General features: G+C 40.6%; 1 protein-coding gene across 1 annotated transcript; it reads right to left on the reverse strand.

Moving 5' to 3' along the window:
* Positions 1-1,188: 1,188 nt before the first annotated feature.
* LOC309821240 (keratinocyte-associated transmembrane protein 2) lies at positions 1,189-14,056 on the reverse strand. Its single transcript, XM_082652429.1, has 3 exons — positions 13,909-14,056; positions 4,424-4,944; positions 1,189-2,675 (listed from the first exon to the last, which is right to left on the reverse strand). The coding sequence occupies exons 1-3, from the start codon at positions 14,033-14,035 to the stop codon at positions 2,544-2,546; spliced, it is 780 nt and encodes a 259-aa protein (XP_082508555.1). The 5' UTR covers positions 14,036-14,056; the 3' UTR covers positions 1,189-2,543.
* Between the last annotated feature and the right edge of the window lie 3,203 nt (positions 14,057-17,259).

Genomic DNA, 17,259 nt, shown 5'->3' on the forward strand with positions numbered 1-17,259 from the left:
GGTGTCAGGCAGTGCTGAGTAAGGGGCTAGAGTTGAGTAAGGGCCAGTCTCAGTCTTCAAGCTCACACTCTGTGGAGCAAACCATAGCAAGGGCCCCCTCCTGCACACATTCTACCAAAGAGCTTGCACTCACCCTCTTGAGTTCACATCTAAAATCAAAACCCCAGTCAAGACATGCCTGCCTGCACAAATTCTAAATGTCTGTTTCTGTCTGCCTCACAACTTTCAACACATTCTTTTTCAGATAAGATACAGAAAGAGGAACTAAAGTGTTTTCTATTTTGCCGTTAGTACCAACATTTGGTGCAGTGCTCCTGGTCTCTCCAGAAACTGACACTGAAAGAAGGCAGCAGACAATACCACATGTAAGTAGGATATATTAGTGCTGTAAGACTCAAATGTGGGTCTTATCTGTGCCATTCAATCCTATTTACGCCTTTGCCTCATTTAACCCAACAAACCAATTCCAGTACAGAAATGTTCACCACAATATTATTTCTGAACCAAAAATTGGAAACCATCTAAACATTCAAGAGGAAAATAGCTAAATAAATTATGTAGCTATTAAATGTTTTTAAAGAATATTAATGATAGGATCTGTTAGGTAAAAAGCAAGATACAAAACGCTATAGAGGTCAAATTCATCTAAAAATTGTTAACATACACATATGTGTGAATTATATACACATTTATAGACCAGTGGCTTGGGTGCCTCTGTAAGACACTGGCAGCATTTTAAATCAATGTACAGTCTGATGCTCCAAGTCAGAGGCTACTTGACTGCAGCACTGGGACATGGGTAGCAAAGACTGTGCCATCCGGAAGCACCCAAGAACCCCAGATCCACTAAGCGGGATGATCCTCCAGGATCGGGGGGCCTTCAACAGGGAGACAACAGGGAAGCTAGGATGCTACAAGTGCACATTGATTTAGCTGCTTTACCTTTCTTTGCAACCCTACTTTGCTACAGTTTTCAATAAACTTCAGTACATAACAGTAAACTAGACCTAAAGTAAGATCTAGAAATGTACGTGGAATTCATAGAAGCACAGTCCTATTGCTAAAAGGAATGAAAGCAAGCTAATCAGCTTACCTTCCTCCCAGACACAGCACTACCCATCTATCACCACCCAAATGAAGGACCCCATGCCAGCATTAAAATGAAACACACTTATAAAATCATGGATTTATACCTTTGCCATTTATTTTTAAAATCTTATTCAAAATATTAAATACAATTTCAGATATGAAAAAAATTACTGCAATAAAACAGTTCAGGTGTATTTCCACTCTGCTTCCCTTCCTTATTATAACAGTAAATTGTCCACCCAAGAGCAACAATGGACTGCCCTGCCTCTTCCACCTCTACACAAACCGCATGCCCACTGGCTCATCTGGGCTTTGTGAGTGGTGTTTAACATATATTAGGGGTTATGTTTTCTAAAAAGTTGTCGTGACACTTGTAAGAAGTCAACCAGGTTTCAAATCACATATTTACATATTGATCAACTCCTTATGATAGAAAGACAGGCTAAAATTAAATACAGCAAATCATTTCCAGTTTCTATTAAAAAAGAACAAGAAAACAAAACAAATACAGGGGGAGAAAGAGTCAGCATACACATATATCCTTCATGTATACAAACAACTTCATTCAGGTATAATTTTAATTTGAAAGACTTAGATACAATATTATTTAAGTGACATGGCCCCGAAAATTTATTCAAACTTACTATAAAAAAAAAACAAGTGAACAAATATGGTATAATTTTAAACTCTGCCCCTAGCTTGAAAGCTTGGAGAAACCCTTGCTACAATCAGTTGCTAAGTAAAAGCAATTATTCACGTATTTAAAATTTTATGACAATTTCTACCTCTAAATTTAATTCAGTAATTCAAACCAAAAAAATGCTCTCTATAACATTTTATTTATGTCCACTGCAAACTGCAGAGTCTCTACTGCAGAATTTCTAGACAAATTTATTAATGTGTTACTTAAAATTGTGGTCAGAATGAGCAATAATAAATTATGTATAAATTATCCAAAAATATCCAAAGCAATTTTCCTGGAAGAAAAAAATGTTACTTATATATAAAGCATTATTACATACATCCTTACCTACATAGATACAGTTTGACAGCACAAAGAAATGTGTGCTTAAGAAACAGTATTTGGATGGCAGAAAGAGAATCTGAGTCAGCAGTATCAGATGTGTTAGAATTTAATTGTAAGTTTGGGATCTTTTAAAAGTAGCATTACTAACACTTCCAGAAAAAGAACAATAAAGAAATCTAAAACAATAAAAACAGGTAATGCTTAGCTCCACATTTTGGACACCTGATTGAATTCAACTCTAAAAATGTAGATAAAAAAATTATATACTCCTTGTTCATGAAACTTAACTTCCAAAGCACCAAGGCAAAATAAAGAGAGGCCCACCTCTCATTTAAGTACTAACTGCCAATGGCGAACATCTGCACAATATCATATAAAAAGTCAAGCAAATAAAATTATGTAATAAGCTAACACAAATCACAGTGCTTTAAAATATATAATCATTGGTAATCCTCAGAGAAGGCATTGCCTCATTAACATTCTGGTCTAGACGATGATATTCCACTGTTTTCGAACAAAGACCATCACGCCATTTCCTGCTTTGAACCAGAAGGAAAATCTGGAATAAAACAAAATAAATCAGATATGCAAAAAAGAAAATAGAGGACATGCTAAAAGTTTTTTATAACAAGTGAAGTATCTCTCTCCTAGGTTCCCAAATACAAAAGTAAAATGTCAACAACAAAAGGGCTATTTTGTTTTCCATCTTGTAAACAAGGTGAGACAGTGCTTTTTAATTTTTAATGTACATAGGAATGCCTATTAAAGACTGATTCCTGGCGTCTCTCTTCAGAGATGAGTTAGTAGATTGCAGTGGAGTCGAGGAACCTACCTGTTTAACAAGTCCCTTAGGTATTTATAATAGAGATGGTCCAACACTAAACACTGGAATAAAATATCACTGGCATTCAAAATTTTGTCCACCTACAAATATTTACAGAGCTAGTGACAGACCACTAAACCACAAATAACCAAAGGGTTTGTTTGCTTGTTTTCTGAGTCAAAACAACAAGTAAAATATTAGAATCACTGATTCTCAAAGCTGGAAGGCATTGTGAAATTCTCTGGTCCAGTTCTATCATTTCGCAAGTGAGAAAATCAAGGTCCCAAAGGGGAAGGTGGCTGCCAGGAATAACAAAGCAAGTTACAACAAAGTCAAGACTGAGAATTCCTGGCCAATAAGTATTAAAAAGGACATTGTGGGGCTTCCCTGGTGGCACAGTGGTTGAGAGTCCGCCTGCCGATGCAGGGGACACAGGTTTGTGCCCCGGTCCGGGAAGATCCCACATGCCGCGGAGCGGCTAGGCCCGTGAGCCATGGCCACTGAGCCTGCGCGTCCGGAGCCTGTGCTCCATCTGCAGCAGGAGAGGCAACAGTGAGAGGCCTGCGTACCGCAAAAAAAAAGAAAAAGCACATTGTGCTTGATCTCCCTTTAAATGTTTAAAAAGCTTAACTATTTAGCTCTGGGACTACACAGTGCCCAGATGAACCTTCACACTAAATTATCCATTCAGTCCTATTTATGCCTCCTCTGCCTCACGTAGTCCAACACACCAACTCCAGTACAGCAGTGTTCATCACAATATTATTTCTGAACCAAAAACTGAAAACCATCTAAATACTCAGCAGGAAAATAGCCAAATAAATTATGTAGCTATTAAATCATGTTTTTAAAGAATATTAATGATATGAAAAATGCTCATGATTTGTTAGGTAAAAGGGAAGATACAAAACTCTATATGAAATAATCAAATTCATTTAAAAATTAACATACACATATATGTCTGAACTATACACACATTTACAGACCAGAAATATACCAAAATGTTAATAATGCTCAGCTTTGGGTAGTAGCTTATATTTTCTTTTCTACACTTTTCTGTGTCCCTAAAAAAGACATGTAATACTTTAACAACCAGGGAAAAAAGTTATCAAAATATCATAAAGTTCAGTGCTTAATAAATTAGAAGTCTTAAATTAACAATCTCTCTTCACAAGCACTCCCAGTGAAGTAGCAATGCTAAGTTAAGATACAAAACATTTTTTTAAAAAAATCACTGGGCTTTGGTTTTGCTCAATAAAAATATTTTGGCTTCTTTTTTCAGAAGCACATGTAGTAAAGCATTCTGTCTTTCATTTGTTAAAATACACCACAAATTTATAAACTGATATGAGACATCTTGATATTTTACCATCAACAGAAACCTGACCAAAAAAGAAAAAACTCTGAATCAGCAGAAGTATTAATAAGAAATATGACTGAGATTATAGAGGGCAACTAGAGGGGGTGAAAAATCCCAAACTTACCTTCCTTTTGTTGTGATATGTAATATAAACAACAGCAACACAAAAAGCAAAAATAATAAGATGGAAAAAGAAATGGCTATCTTCCTCTTCTATATTTGAGGGTGGGGTCTTAAAAGATCTCACTGACTGTTCAATTTCCATATAGCTCCTGTTTTCTTCCAAGGCCTCATTGGACTCATCGTCCCGGGGGCTGGTGGTCCAGTCGTAGTCTGGTTCTCCATAATCTCCATTGTCCAGAGTGTCTTTGGCAGTGGACGGAGAACTATTCAGTGTGAGAAGATCCTCCTCCTCTATGCTAGGATCTTCATTGTTATCAGCTTCCTCTTGGGACAGAGAAGTAGTAGGCGAGGGATGAGGGGACAGAGATGCCACTCCACTTTTTTCTGTACTAGTTGTGTGAGGGAGAGTGATGTTGATTTGGGAAACAGAAGGTTTGGTTTCATTTGTTAAAGCATCCATATTTGGAGTAGAAACATGTGACTTCAGTACAGTCTGGCTCGGCGAATCAGCCTGTGATAGAGCTAAAATAAGTAAATAAAGAACATTAAACTGAAATCTTCAAATTTATCTCCACCAAGCTACAAGCACATATACCTAAATTTTCCACTAAGCTAGGATCAGCCACCTGTCTTTCTGTTCTGGGGTTGGGGTAGAGTCTGGGTCCTGAAGTCAAACCTCTGGAAATGAAAACAGAGGGTACAAGCTCTGTGTGAACTTTGCCACTGTGACCTAAAGTCAAACCCCTCTCTATTCTTTCTTTTCTTTTTCTTACAGTGGCAGGCTATGTAATGCAGTAGGTCTCTTACGCTGCTTAAGTTGTTACTATCTGGCAAGGCAATTGTTATCTGATGAATATTTCATTTTTTGCTTCAATTTATTTCATTTTAACTTTTTCATTTTTTTATTTCATTTTAAATTCAATGCCCAAAATTGAGATATACATGTAATGCTGTCAGCAATTATACTGTATTTTCCTAGTCCGTTCACCCTTCTACTCCCTTAGCAGACCATTCACATTTCCTCTGTCCTCAAACTTCTAACACCTTCTCTGTTGTCCTCATTTTTAAAGGCTAACATCACTTCCTAATTTCTCTGAGAAAAATGAAGCCATCAAAAGAGAACTTCCATGTACTACCAGAACTCTAGGCTCATAAGTCCAGCTGCCTACCTGATATCTCCTCTTAGACGTCTGTCATTCAAATTAACATGTTCAAAATGAATTCTGACTTCGGCTTCCAGGAAGATGGAGTAGATGTATTTTTCCCTATTCTTCCCACTAAAAACAAATTAAAACCCTGCATATTACACATAAAATAACATAAGATGACTCTGAAAGGTGGAAAGAATAAGGCAGAGTGGTTAGAGACCTGAGGACATGAGAAACAACCCAGTGGTGACTTTTCTGGATTTTCTTTTTACCTCACATATTCCAGACTTGAGCTGAAGAGCCCAGCAACCTGGAAACACCACGGGTGTGGACAAAAAGGGCCACCCAAAAAGCCTGCTCTCTTTTGCCAGGAGATCAGGAGAGAGGCAGCCTAGCAAGAAAGAAAACTTTTAGACAGTGACTGCTCTACTCCAAGCAAACAATATAGAAAAAACTGTGGCTCCACTCACACCTACACCAGCAAAGACCGAGTGGGGAGCCTAGATTTCCACCCTCACCAAGCTGTAATGAGGTGCCCCTTCCCCTCCACAATAGGATGATGTCAGAGGAGGCCTAGTGAACAGTCAAGACTTTAACCATGGTCTAGCAGTAATGAGGCCACCCCCAACAATATGTCAGTGCAGACCATGAGGGGAGCCAAAACTCCCACCCCTGCCCAGAACTAACAGGACCACCACCACCCTTCAGGTGCCAACACAGATCAAGTGGAGACCCTAGATTTCTAGCTCTACCTGCCAGTAATGTGCACCAATCCCCACCTCCCCTGCCAGAGCAATGTCATAAAAAGCCAACTAAAAGAGAAAGTTTCAGACCAGAGTCTTAACAACACAAAGTACCACAATTTACCCCATACAAAATACATAATTTGAATAGCCCTTTAACTATCAAGGAAACTGAATTTTTAATTTTAAAACTCCCCAAAATCAAATCTCCTGGCCCAGATGGTTTCACTGGAGAATTCTACCAAATGTTTAATGAAGAATTAACACCAATTCTACACAATCTCTTCTAGAGACTTGCAGAGGAGGGAACACTTCACAATTCATTTTATGAAGCTAATATTATTATCCTGATACCAAAACCAAAGCCACTACAGAAAAAGAAAATTACAGACTGATATCTTTCATGAACAGAAATGCAAAAATCCTTAACAAAATATTAGCAAATAGAAATCAACTTTAGGACTTCCCTGGTGGCGCAGTGGTTGAGAATCCACCTACCAATGCGGGGGACATGGGTTGGAGCCCTGGCCCAGGAAGACCCCACATGCCGCGGAGCAACTAAGCCCGTGTGCCACAAATACTGAGCCCGCGTGCCTAGAGCCCGTGCTCCGCAACAAGAGAAGCCACCACAACGAGAAGCCCACGCACCGCAACTAGAGAAAGCCCACGTGCAACGACAAAGACCCAACACAGCCGAAAATAAATAAATGAATAAATATTTTTTAAAAAGAAATCAACTTTAATATAAAGTTCTCTGGTGGCCTAGTGGTTAGGGTTTTCGCTGCCGTGGCCCAGGTTCAATCCGTGGATGGGTAACTGAGATCCCACAAGCCACACAGTGCAGCCAAAAAAAAAAAAAGAAACAAAGAAATCTGCAATATATAAAAAGAATGATACTCCATGATCACTAAGGTTTATTCCATGGATGCAAGACTGGCTCAATACTCAAAAATCAAAGTAATCCACCATATTAACAAGCTAAACGAACCTCAGCCTAAGTCTCACACCTTTTACAAAAATTAACTAAAAATGTATCACAAATTTAAATGTAAAACTACACAGATTTTTTAAAGAAGATTTAGGACAAAATCTTCAGAATCTAGGACTAGACAACAAATTCTTTGACCTGATACCAAAAATACATAAAAGGAAAAATTCATAAATTGAATTCCATCAAATTTTTTTTAATTTATTTATTTTATTTATTTATCTTTGGCTGCTTTGGGTCTTCGTTGCTGCACATGGGCTTTCTCTAGTTGCAGCAAGTGGGGGCTACTCTTCGTTGCGGTAGAGTAGGGCTTCTCATTGCGGGCTTCTCATTGCGGTGGTGTCTCCTGTTGTGGAGCACGGGCTCTAGGCACACGGGCTTCAGTAGTTGTGGCACGCAGGCTCAGTAGCTGTGGCTCGCAGGCTCTAGAGCACAGGCTCAGTAGTTGTGGCGCATGGGCTTACCTGCTCCGTGGCATGTGGGGTCTTCCCAGACCAGGGCTCGAACCCGTGTCCCCTGCATTGGCAGGCAGATTCGTAACCACTGCGCCACCAGGGAAGCCCAATTCCATCAAAACTTAAAAACTTTTTTCAGTGAAAGACCTTCCTGTGAGGATGAAAAGGCAAGCTACAAAGTGGGAGAAATATTTGTAAGCCCCATACCCAACAAAGGCCTAGTATCTAGAATATATAAAGTGAAAAAGCAAACAATCCAATTAGAACATGGGCAAAAGACATAAAGAGACGTTTCACCAAAAAGAACATACAGATGGCAAATAAGCACATGAAAAGATGTTAACCATTAGGGAAATGCAAATTAAAACCTCAGTGAGAGGGCTTCCCTAGTGGCACAGTGGTTACGAATCTGTGGTCACAGAATCCGCCTGCCAGTGCAGGGGACACGGGTTCGAGCCCTGGCCCGGGAAGATCCCACATGCCGTGGAGCAACTAAGCCCGTGTGCCACAACTACTGAGCCTGATCTCTAGAGCCCACAAGCCACAACTACTGAGCCCACATGCCACAACTACTGAAGCCTGTGCACCTACAGCCTGTGTTCCACAACAAGAGAAGCCACGACAATGAGAAGCCCGTGCACCTCAACAAAGAGTAGCCCCCACTCACCCCAACTAGAGAAAGCCCGCACACAGCAACGAAGACCCAACACAGCCAATAATTAATTAATTAATTTTTTTAAAAAAACTCAATGAGATATCACTGCACACCTATCAGAATGGCTAAAATAAAAAATAATGACAATGCCAAATGTCGACAAGGATGCAGAGAAACAAGATCACTCATATGTTGCTGCTGGTAATGTAAAATAGGACGACCATTCCAGAAAACAGCTTGGCAGTTTCTTAAAAAACTAAATGTGCAACTACCATGTGACCCAGCAGTTACAGTCCTGGGCATTTATCCCAGAGAAATGAAAACATGTTCACATAAAAATCTGTACATAAATGTTTATAGCAGCCTTATTCATAATAGCCAAAAACTGGAGACAACCCAGATGTCCTTCAATGGATGAAAGGTTAAACAAAGTGTAGTACATCCATACCATGGAATATTACTCAGCAATTAAAAGGAACAAACTATAGACAAATGAAACAACTTAGAAGAATCTCCTGAGAATTATGCTAGGTGAAAAAAGCCAATCCCAAAAAGTTACATACCATATGATCCCATGTATCATATTCACAAAATGATAAAATTGTAGAAATAAAAAAGATTAGTGGTTGCCAGGATTTCAGGAGGGAGTAGGGATAGGAAGAAAGTGAGGATAACTATAAAAGAGCAACAGGAAAGATCCTTATGGTGATGTTAATGCTCTGTATCTTGATTGTATCGATATCAGTATCCTGGTTGTGATATTATACTACAGTTCTGCAGGATGTTATCACTGGGAAAAACTGGGTAAAGGGTACACAGAATTTCTGTATTTTATTTCCTACAACTGCAAGTGAATCTACAATTATTTCAGAATGAAAAGGTTAAAGAAATGCATTTTTTCTTCCCACTCCAAAAAGAAAAAACAAAGAAACAAAAACAAAAACTTGTTCTATCTATAGTCTCCCTCTCAGTTAATGGCAACTCCATTTTTCTGTTACTCAAGCCAAAAGCCTTGGAGTCATTATTTTAACACCCCACATCCAATCTGTTTCTCTGCCTTCAAAATATATGCAGAATTTGAAGAGTTTTCACCCCTCCATTGCTACTGCCTAGTCCAAGCCACCACAATCTCCCCTGGATTATTATGGTAGCCTTCTAAATGATCTGTATGCTTCTCCCTTAACCCCTAGTGTCCACTCTCAACATAACAGCCAGAGTCATCCTGTAAAAACTTAAGTTAAAATGACGTTACTCCTCTGCTTAAAACCATCTAGTAGCTCTCCATTTCCCTCAAGAGTGAAATTCAAAGTCTTTATAATAGCCTATAAGATCCTATATGATCTGGTCCCCATTATCTCAATGCTGTTATCTCCTACTAATCTTCCTAACTATTCTATCCCCACTGCCTACTTAACAGATAGCAGACATTCAATAAATATTTATTGAAAATGCTCAACTCTCACCACAAATCCTACACTGCTTCCCAAGTAGCGTTTTTGCACCTACTACACCCTCTGAAAAGCCTTTCTCATAGTTCTCAGCCAGGTAAGACCCCGCCACTCTTCTAAGGATATCTCCAACATCACCCTATTTGTTGCTGTAACTCCAATACCTAGCACCAAGTAGGAGCAGAATTAATAAATATTGTTCAAGGAGTAAAAATCTGGAAGTTGGGACTTCCCTAGCAGTCAGTGGTTAAGACTTGGCGCTTCCACTGCAGAGGTCAAGGGTTCGATCCCTAGTTGGGGAACTAAGTTCCCACATGCCACAAAACACAGCCAAAAAACAAGTGGACGTTATATACAAGAAAACAAACTAGGACTTCATCTGAAACATTTGATGTAAATTAGATCAACCTCCTGGACTGTCACTCCTTCAAATGAAAGAGGTTGATCCAGTCAGCTATAAAGAGTATTCAGAACAAAGTGATAACTCTGACTTTATGGATTTGTTTCAGTTTATATATATATATATATATATATATATATATATATATATATATATATATATAAACTTTAGACTTTTACATATTGATATATGTTCCATTTCTACCCTTTCCTATTTGATATCACCTCTCTAGTTAAAACTTAACACTTTAAAATTAAAATTTTTTAATTTAATTCTCTCCTACTGGTACCTTTTTAAAAACTGCCTTAAAATAAACTATATCAATATTTCTCGAACAAGAATGCAGAAGACCCTGAGAATTCATTCACACACTGAATTCTGGGAAACAATGCCTTAAAAATTAAATACACATTAAATAAATTTAGGCAACATCTAGGAGCAATATGATGGTCAATGTAGAAAGCAGGCACTTTTGAAATGGCATGGCCAGACTAGGTCAGACAGTGAGCATCCAGTGATCCAAAATAACACTTACATTAACTTCTTTAAACTTTACCAAAACAAAAACATCTGTAAAAAGTCTTACAGATTGCCAAGAATATACCCAAGCACTGAAATTTTAAGAAACCTAATATGGAACAAGTTTAAATAAATCTGATATAGAAACTTTCTAACTTCCTATGCTTACTTGAAGTTTGGAATGCAATATATTCTAGCTAGACTTTAATTTTCTTATTACAAGAGTAATTACTTTGAAATCACTTTACCATAAGGCACGCTTACAAAAAACATTTATATTACCCAAAGCTTTACACATGCTACACTGTACTACAATGGAGCTGCTTCCCTATTAAAAGCATACATGTTAGTTTTCATTTAAGTTATTTTCAATAGGGAATAATCTGAATTTAAAATTGATATATACAAAAACTTAATAAAAGAAAACCATTCCCTGAAATGTCCTAGTATAGTTGGAGCAATGTTTATGGGGCCTTAACAAATAAAAAAAGACAAGAGGACACCTTAATACTCCACACTCACCCTGCTTACCCACACATCAGAAAATTTTCAACCATCTCTTAAGAGAAAAAGTTGTTTTTGAAACTATAGTTACCAGCTACATATTCCCCAAACTGTGTATCTTAAGCACTCCAGCAAGAAATATAAATGCTTAAATGTCAGTTTTTTCTTAGATGATTAAATGACCAAAACAACCATGCTACTTAGGAACTTTAGGAACAGGAGTATCTGCATCAACCAGAGAAATCCTCATTATATTTTACTAACAATGAAAGGGCCTTGGGAAAATGGGCCACAGTCCTTTCCCACTGAGTTACAAACACTTCTGGGAGGGTGGTCCAGGTGCCCTGCCCTCACGGCTGCTGGGGAAACCCAAGTAAGTAACCACAGCACTGTAGTACAGGAATGTATGGCTAGACAGCCCCTGTTGGCAAATAAATGAACACTATCCCATTTATACTGTTTTTCATCTGAACTCAAACAAGATTTAGGCAGAAAAAGAAGGATCATGTCTTGGCCTGAAATAAAAAAGGGACTACTAAACAAGATACTGCTTAATCATTATAAATTCTTATTAGTGGATTTGTTCCCCCTAAGTCTCAGGCCATGGTCTACAGGTTTCCTCTTTTCTCAATAAAGCCTTCAATATCTTGATTCACAATGTAACATTTCTAAGAAAAGGAATACTTAATCGTGCAGCACTATTTACAATAGCCAAGATATGGAAACAACCTAAGTGCCCATGGATCAATGAATGGATAAAGAAGTTGTGGTACGCACACACAGTGGATTATCATTCAGCCACAAAAGAGAATGGAATCTTGCCATTTGCAACAACACGGATGGATCTTGAGGGCATTATGCTACGTAAAATACGTCAGTCAGAGAAAGACAGATATATGATTTCATTTACATGCTACGTGAAATACATCAGTCAGAGGAAGACAGATATATGGTTTCATTTACATGTGGAATCTAAAAAACAAAACAAAACAAATAAAAACAAATTAAAAATCTAAACTCATAAATACAGAGAACAGAATGGTGGTTGGCGGGGAGAGGGGCAGGGTGGAGGTGAAGGGAATCAAAAGGTACAAACTTCCACTTATAAAATAAATAAGTCATGGGGATGCAATGCACAGCACGGTGACTATAGTTAATAATACTGTACTGCATGTCTGAAAGTTGCTAAGAGTAAATCTGACAAGTTCTCATTATAAGAAAAAAATGTTAACTATGTGTGGTGATGGATGGTAACTAGACTTAGTGTGCGATCACAGTGTATACAAACATCAAATCATTACGCTATACACCTGAAACTAATATGTCAATTATACCTCAATTAAAAAATAAATACTTAAATCCTACAGATCCATTGAAATGAAGCAGGGTTGTCTGGTTAACCCAGGACACAGAGAAGGGGGACCATGTTTACAAAGAATCTCCCTTGTCCCAGAACTCCTCTTCTCCTCCCAAGACCCTCAGGAGTCCAACGCCCCAGCATTCTGGCTCTTTACCAAGCCCCGGAACCTCCCAGTCCTCACAGATGCACCAATACTCAAAGATAGCTCTTTTCCTTTCACTTTCGCTCTCCAAATTATTCCATCAGCTCGGCCCGGTCAGTGCCCCTACCCACCTTCGTCTTTACCGCTGATCTCACCCGTTCTGGAAAGACCCCGCCTTCCCTTGGCCCAGCTAAACCGCTGGGCACCCGCACCTGACCTTGGGACTCTCTCTAGACACCACACCTCTTACTCTCGGCTGTCTCCTCAGCACCTGTCCCCTCTGTGCTCTCTTCTAGACCCTCCTAACTCCCATCTCTGTAAAGAAAAAAAAAGAACGTTGCATGCCATTCCAGTTCTACAAGAATCAAGCTATTAGCCACTGCAGTTGCCCACCTACAGTGGATCTGAGGGGAACTAAGGATGGAGAAAAACAGGATGAAGTATTCTGTTTTGGATACACGGGTCCTAGACAGGTAAGATGCATACCTAAGGAAGAATTTCAATAACCCCAGATTCTTGCGTCTTCCCATACAAAGTACTAAAATTATGAACTTCAGATGTCTGTTCTTTATGATGAGCAGTAATCTTTTGATGTTTGACTACATGTTTTTTTCCCAGCAAAAAATTCATCCATTAACCTGGCTCCTGCCTCACCTCTTCGAACAATTTCTCAGAACTGAGAAACTGGCTCCCCCCGCTACAGCCTTCAGTAAGACACTGAATAAACTCACAGTTCTTACAGTTGTGCGTTTTTGTTTGTAATCGACACCTCCAAGGGATCTTGGAGACCGCATCACCGCCATTCTCTGTGGCAACCCATTTTTCAAGACTCTAGACACCACCACCACTCCTCCCTCCCCGCCCATCTACACGCTCGCTGCCTGGGTCCCTGCAGCTCTCAACCCCACTTCTCAGGCCTCTTGGAGACCCCACCTCCACAGACCCCTTCAGACAGCCTACTCTCCCTCTTAGGGGCTGTAGAGACCCTGCCCCTCTAGACATCGCCACCTGCTCCGGACACTCGGAAGCGCCCGTTCCCTGGTCGGGCCCGTCTTGGCGTTCCGCGCCCGCGCCCGGGCCCTCCCCGTCTTCCCGCGACCTCCCTACCGCCACGCCCCATTTACCACTGGACGCAAGCAGAAGCGCCAGGACCAGCGGCAGCGCCAGCCCTCCGGGGACCTGGATGGCCGGCCTGGGCCGCAGTTTCGCTTGCTGGGCGCTCCTCATCCTCCTCAGGGTGGCGGCGGCCATAACGGTCTCGGCTGCGAGCCTGCGCGGTTGCTAGGCTCTACGTCATGACGTCAGACACTGCGTATGGCATCGCGGCCGTAGGCGTTTACGTCCCAACGTGATGACGTGTCAGCCTGGAGTTGGGTTCTGGGAGCCGGAAATGAGGGAGAGTGTTAGCGGGAATTGGGGCAAAGGGAAGCACCAGAAACTCGGCTGCAAGCTAAGGATGTATTGTGTAAGGTGTGAAGAGAGTCAGAACGAGCCCCTTCTTCCCACGTGATGGGCTAGTATCAGCTAATAACTTTTAGAACATTTTTAGAAGGAGTATCCATCTGTGTAATAGACTGATCCCAAAAGAGAAGTAACTGCCCTCCCCCTCCCAAAGGCAAAGGGGGACCTCACTGCTGGCGCAGTGGTTAAGAATCCGCCTGCCAATATATAGGGTACACGGGTTCGAGCCCTGGTCCAGGAAGTATCCCGCATGCCGCGGAGCAACTAAACCCCTGTGCCACAGCCACTGAGCCTGCGTTCTAGAGCCCATGAGCCACAAATACTGAAGCTCACGCGCAGGGAGCCTGTGCTCCACAAGAGAAGCCACCGCAATGAGAATCCTGAGCACCACAACAGAGCGTAGCCCCTGCTCGCCGCAACTAGAGAAAGCCCGTGCGCAGCAACAAAGACCCAATGCAACCAAAAATGAGAAAAGGCAAAGGAAATAAATGTTGAGTGGGTGGTGGGATTTTAGGTTGGTGGTATTTTAGGTTAAGTGTTCTATTTTTAACATTTCCCCATAATCATTTATTACTTCAACAAATACTTAGTACCTGTCCATATTTCAATATACAGCACTGAACAAAACACTTTTGTGGAATTTATTTTTCTGTGAGGGAGACTATAGTGTAAAATACATACTATATACAATGGTAAAGGTATTATGGAGGAAAAGCAGGGAAGTGGGCTAGGAAAGAGGTGTGCAAACAGCTTCCACATTTCCTACAATAAGCTTCTTTTAAATGTTGTTAACTTAAACCCCCCAGAATATGAAAGTGCAAATTTAGAAACTTCCAGGAAGTTCCCTTAGGGCCCTAGCCACAATGCTTTGGTCTGTGTGTTCTGTGAATATTTTCTTAATGTCTATAGGCTTCAGCTCGTAAAATTACATTTGATTGATTTGCAGGAAAATCAGCATGGCATGAAGCAAGACATTTATTTTACCCCACAGCTTCACCACTCTGGTCTCCATGATTTCCTCAGAGGATTGCTGCTATCCCCCAGAGACAGTTGAGCTGCCTCTTTGAAGAGAGAAAAGCCTGTGTTCTCCTCAATCTGGTTTCCTTTAACATTTTATCTGGCACTAGTGACCGCTCAAAAACACAAACTCTGTGTTGTTAAGAAAACTAAGAGGTCATTCATCTATTCATTTCCTTAAGCCCACCACAAGCCCAGATAGACTGAATGGTGCACTTATTGCAAAACTTCCAGGGTAGCCAGGGTACAAAGTCTTCCCAAGTTCCCCTGGAGCTTTCCCTCTGTGAGTACAGAAACCTTCACTCAGTTTAACGAATAAGCCTCTCAGTTCTAGCTTCTGCATGTTGGGAGATTCAGACTTAATCAGGCCTTTTTCCTGTAATAAACACACCTTCAATCCTCTCTTCTTTGTCCACTTTGTTCCTTTGGCCCCATACCAGATTATTTCAATTCTCTTACTGGTGAGATATCATGAACTCAAGGCATTTTGCACAATACTCTGACATGCAACAACCAGAAAATATGTAAATGAGAGGAAAATATTCCCTCAGAGGGCCCTTTGTACATTTCAAAATACCAAAAATGCAACTGGCTTCTGACTGGATGTACCCAACAACCATTATGGACAAAAATCTCTGGACACATTTAATAAAGTGAACTTTGAAATAGCTGCGGGTCCTTATGAACCTGATGAAGACAGTATAACAAATACTGAGGCCAGCAGGTTTGGGGTGACCAGTTACACAAAATGCTGGAAGTAAATCTGATACCTGTTGGGAATTGTCACTTCCAAACGTCCATAAAAAGGAATTCTGCCTAAAAATATTTATCATTGAATAGAAAAAACTATCTAGGGCTTCCCTGGTGGCGCAGTGGTGGAGAATCTGCCTGCCAATGCAGGGGACACGGGTTCATGCCCCGGTCCAGGAAGATCCCACAGGCCGCGGAGCGGCTGGGCCCGTGAGCCATGGCCGCTGAGCCTGCGCGTCCGGAGCCTGTGCTCCGCAACGGGAGAGGCCACAATAGTGAGGCCCACGTACCGCAAAAAAAAAAAAAAAAAAAAAGTCTACATTTGATGAAGCTGGATAATGTATATGCAGAGTTGTTCCTATTCTATTGATACTTCGTAAACGTTTGAAATCCGTGTTATTTTTTTTAATATATATGGCAGAATTCTGAAACCATATCCAATGACCCATGCCTTTATATGATCCCCTGCCCTTGAGTGTGGGAGGAATCTGTGAATATGATGGGATATCACTCCTGTGATTAGGTTATGATGTGTGGACAGTTGACTTTAATGGGAGATTATCCTCAGTGGACCTGACCTAATCAGGTGAGCCCTTAAAAGGACAGGAATGCTTATAAAATAAATAAGTTATGGGGATGTAATGTACAGCATGGTGACCATAATTAATTGTACTGCATTATTTATTTGAAAGTTGCAAAGAGAGTAGATCTTAAAAGATCTTATCCCGGGCTTCCCTGGTGGCACAGCGGTTGAGGGTCCGCCTGCCGATGCAAGGGACACGGGTTCGTGCCCGGGTCCGGGAGGATCCCACATGCCGCGGAGCGGCTGGGCCCGTGAGCCATGGCCGCTGGGCCTGCACATCCGGAGCCTGTGCTCCGCAACGGGAGAGGCCACAACAGTGAGAGGCCCGCGTACCGCAAAAAAAAAAAAAGTTCTTATCCCAAGAAAAAAACAATTCTGTACAGTGATGGATGTTAACTGGGCTTATTGTAGTGATCATTTCACAATATATACAAACATCAAATCATTATGTTGTACACCTGAAACTAATATAATGTTATAGGCCAATTACATCTTAATTTTAAAAACAAATTTTCAAAAAATTATAAAGGTGTTTGGGCTCTTCTGGAGGATATTTGAAGTAGGGAAGGATTTGACAGTGAAATTTTTCTGTTCCAGCTCTGAAGATGGAGGACACCACATGGCAAGGAGTGCAGGTGGCCTCTATTTGCTGAAAGTGGCCCCT

The sequence above is a fragment of the Grampus griseus genome, assembly GCF_964374135.1.
Source record: "Grampus griseus genome assembly, chromosome: 3".
Taxonomy (NCBI): Eukaryota; Metazoa; Chordata; class Mammalia; order Artiodactyla; family Delphinidae; genus Grampus; species Grampus griseus.

What these genes read in the sequence shown, in the direction of transcription:
- LOC309821240 (XM_082652429.1), bottom strand. Translation starts at nt 14,035, where the DNA reads ATGGCCGCCGCCACCCTGAGGAGGATGAGGAGCGCCCAGCAAGCGAAA. An exon ending in GCTTCTGCTTGCGTCCAGTG is followed by an intron (nt 4,945 to 13,908) that starts GTAAATGGGGCG and finishes TACTTATTTTAG; the next exon opens with CTCTATCACAGGCTGATTCG. An exon ending in CATATCACAACAAAAGGAAG is followed by an intron (nt 2,676 to 4,423) that starts GTAAGTTTGGGA and finishes GTTTTATTCCAG; the next exon opens with ATTTTCCTTCTGGTTCAAAG.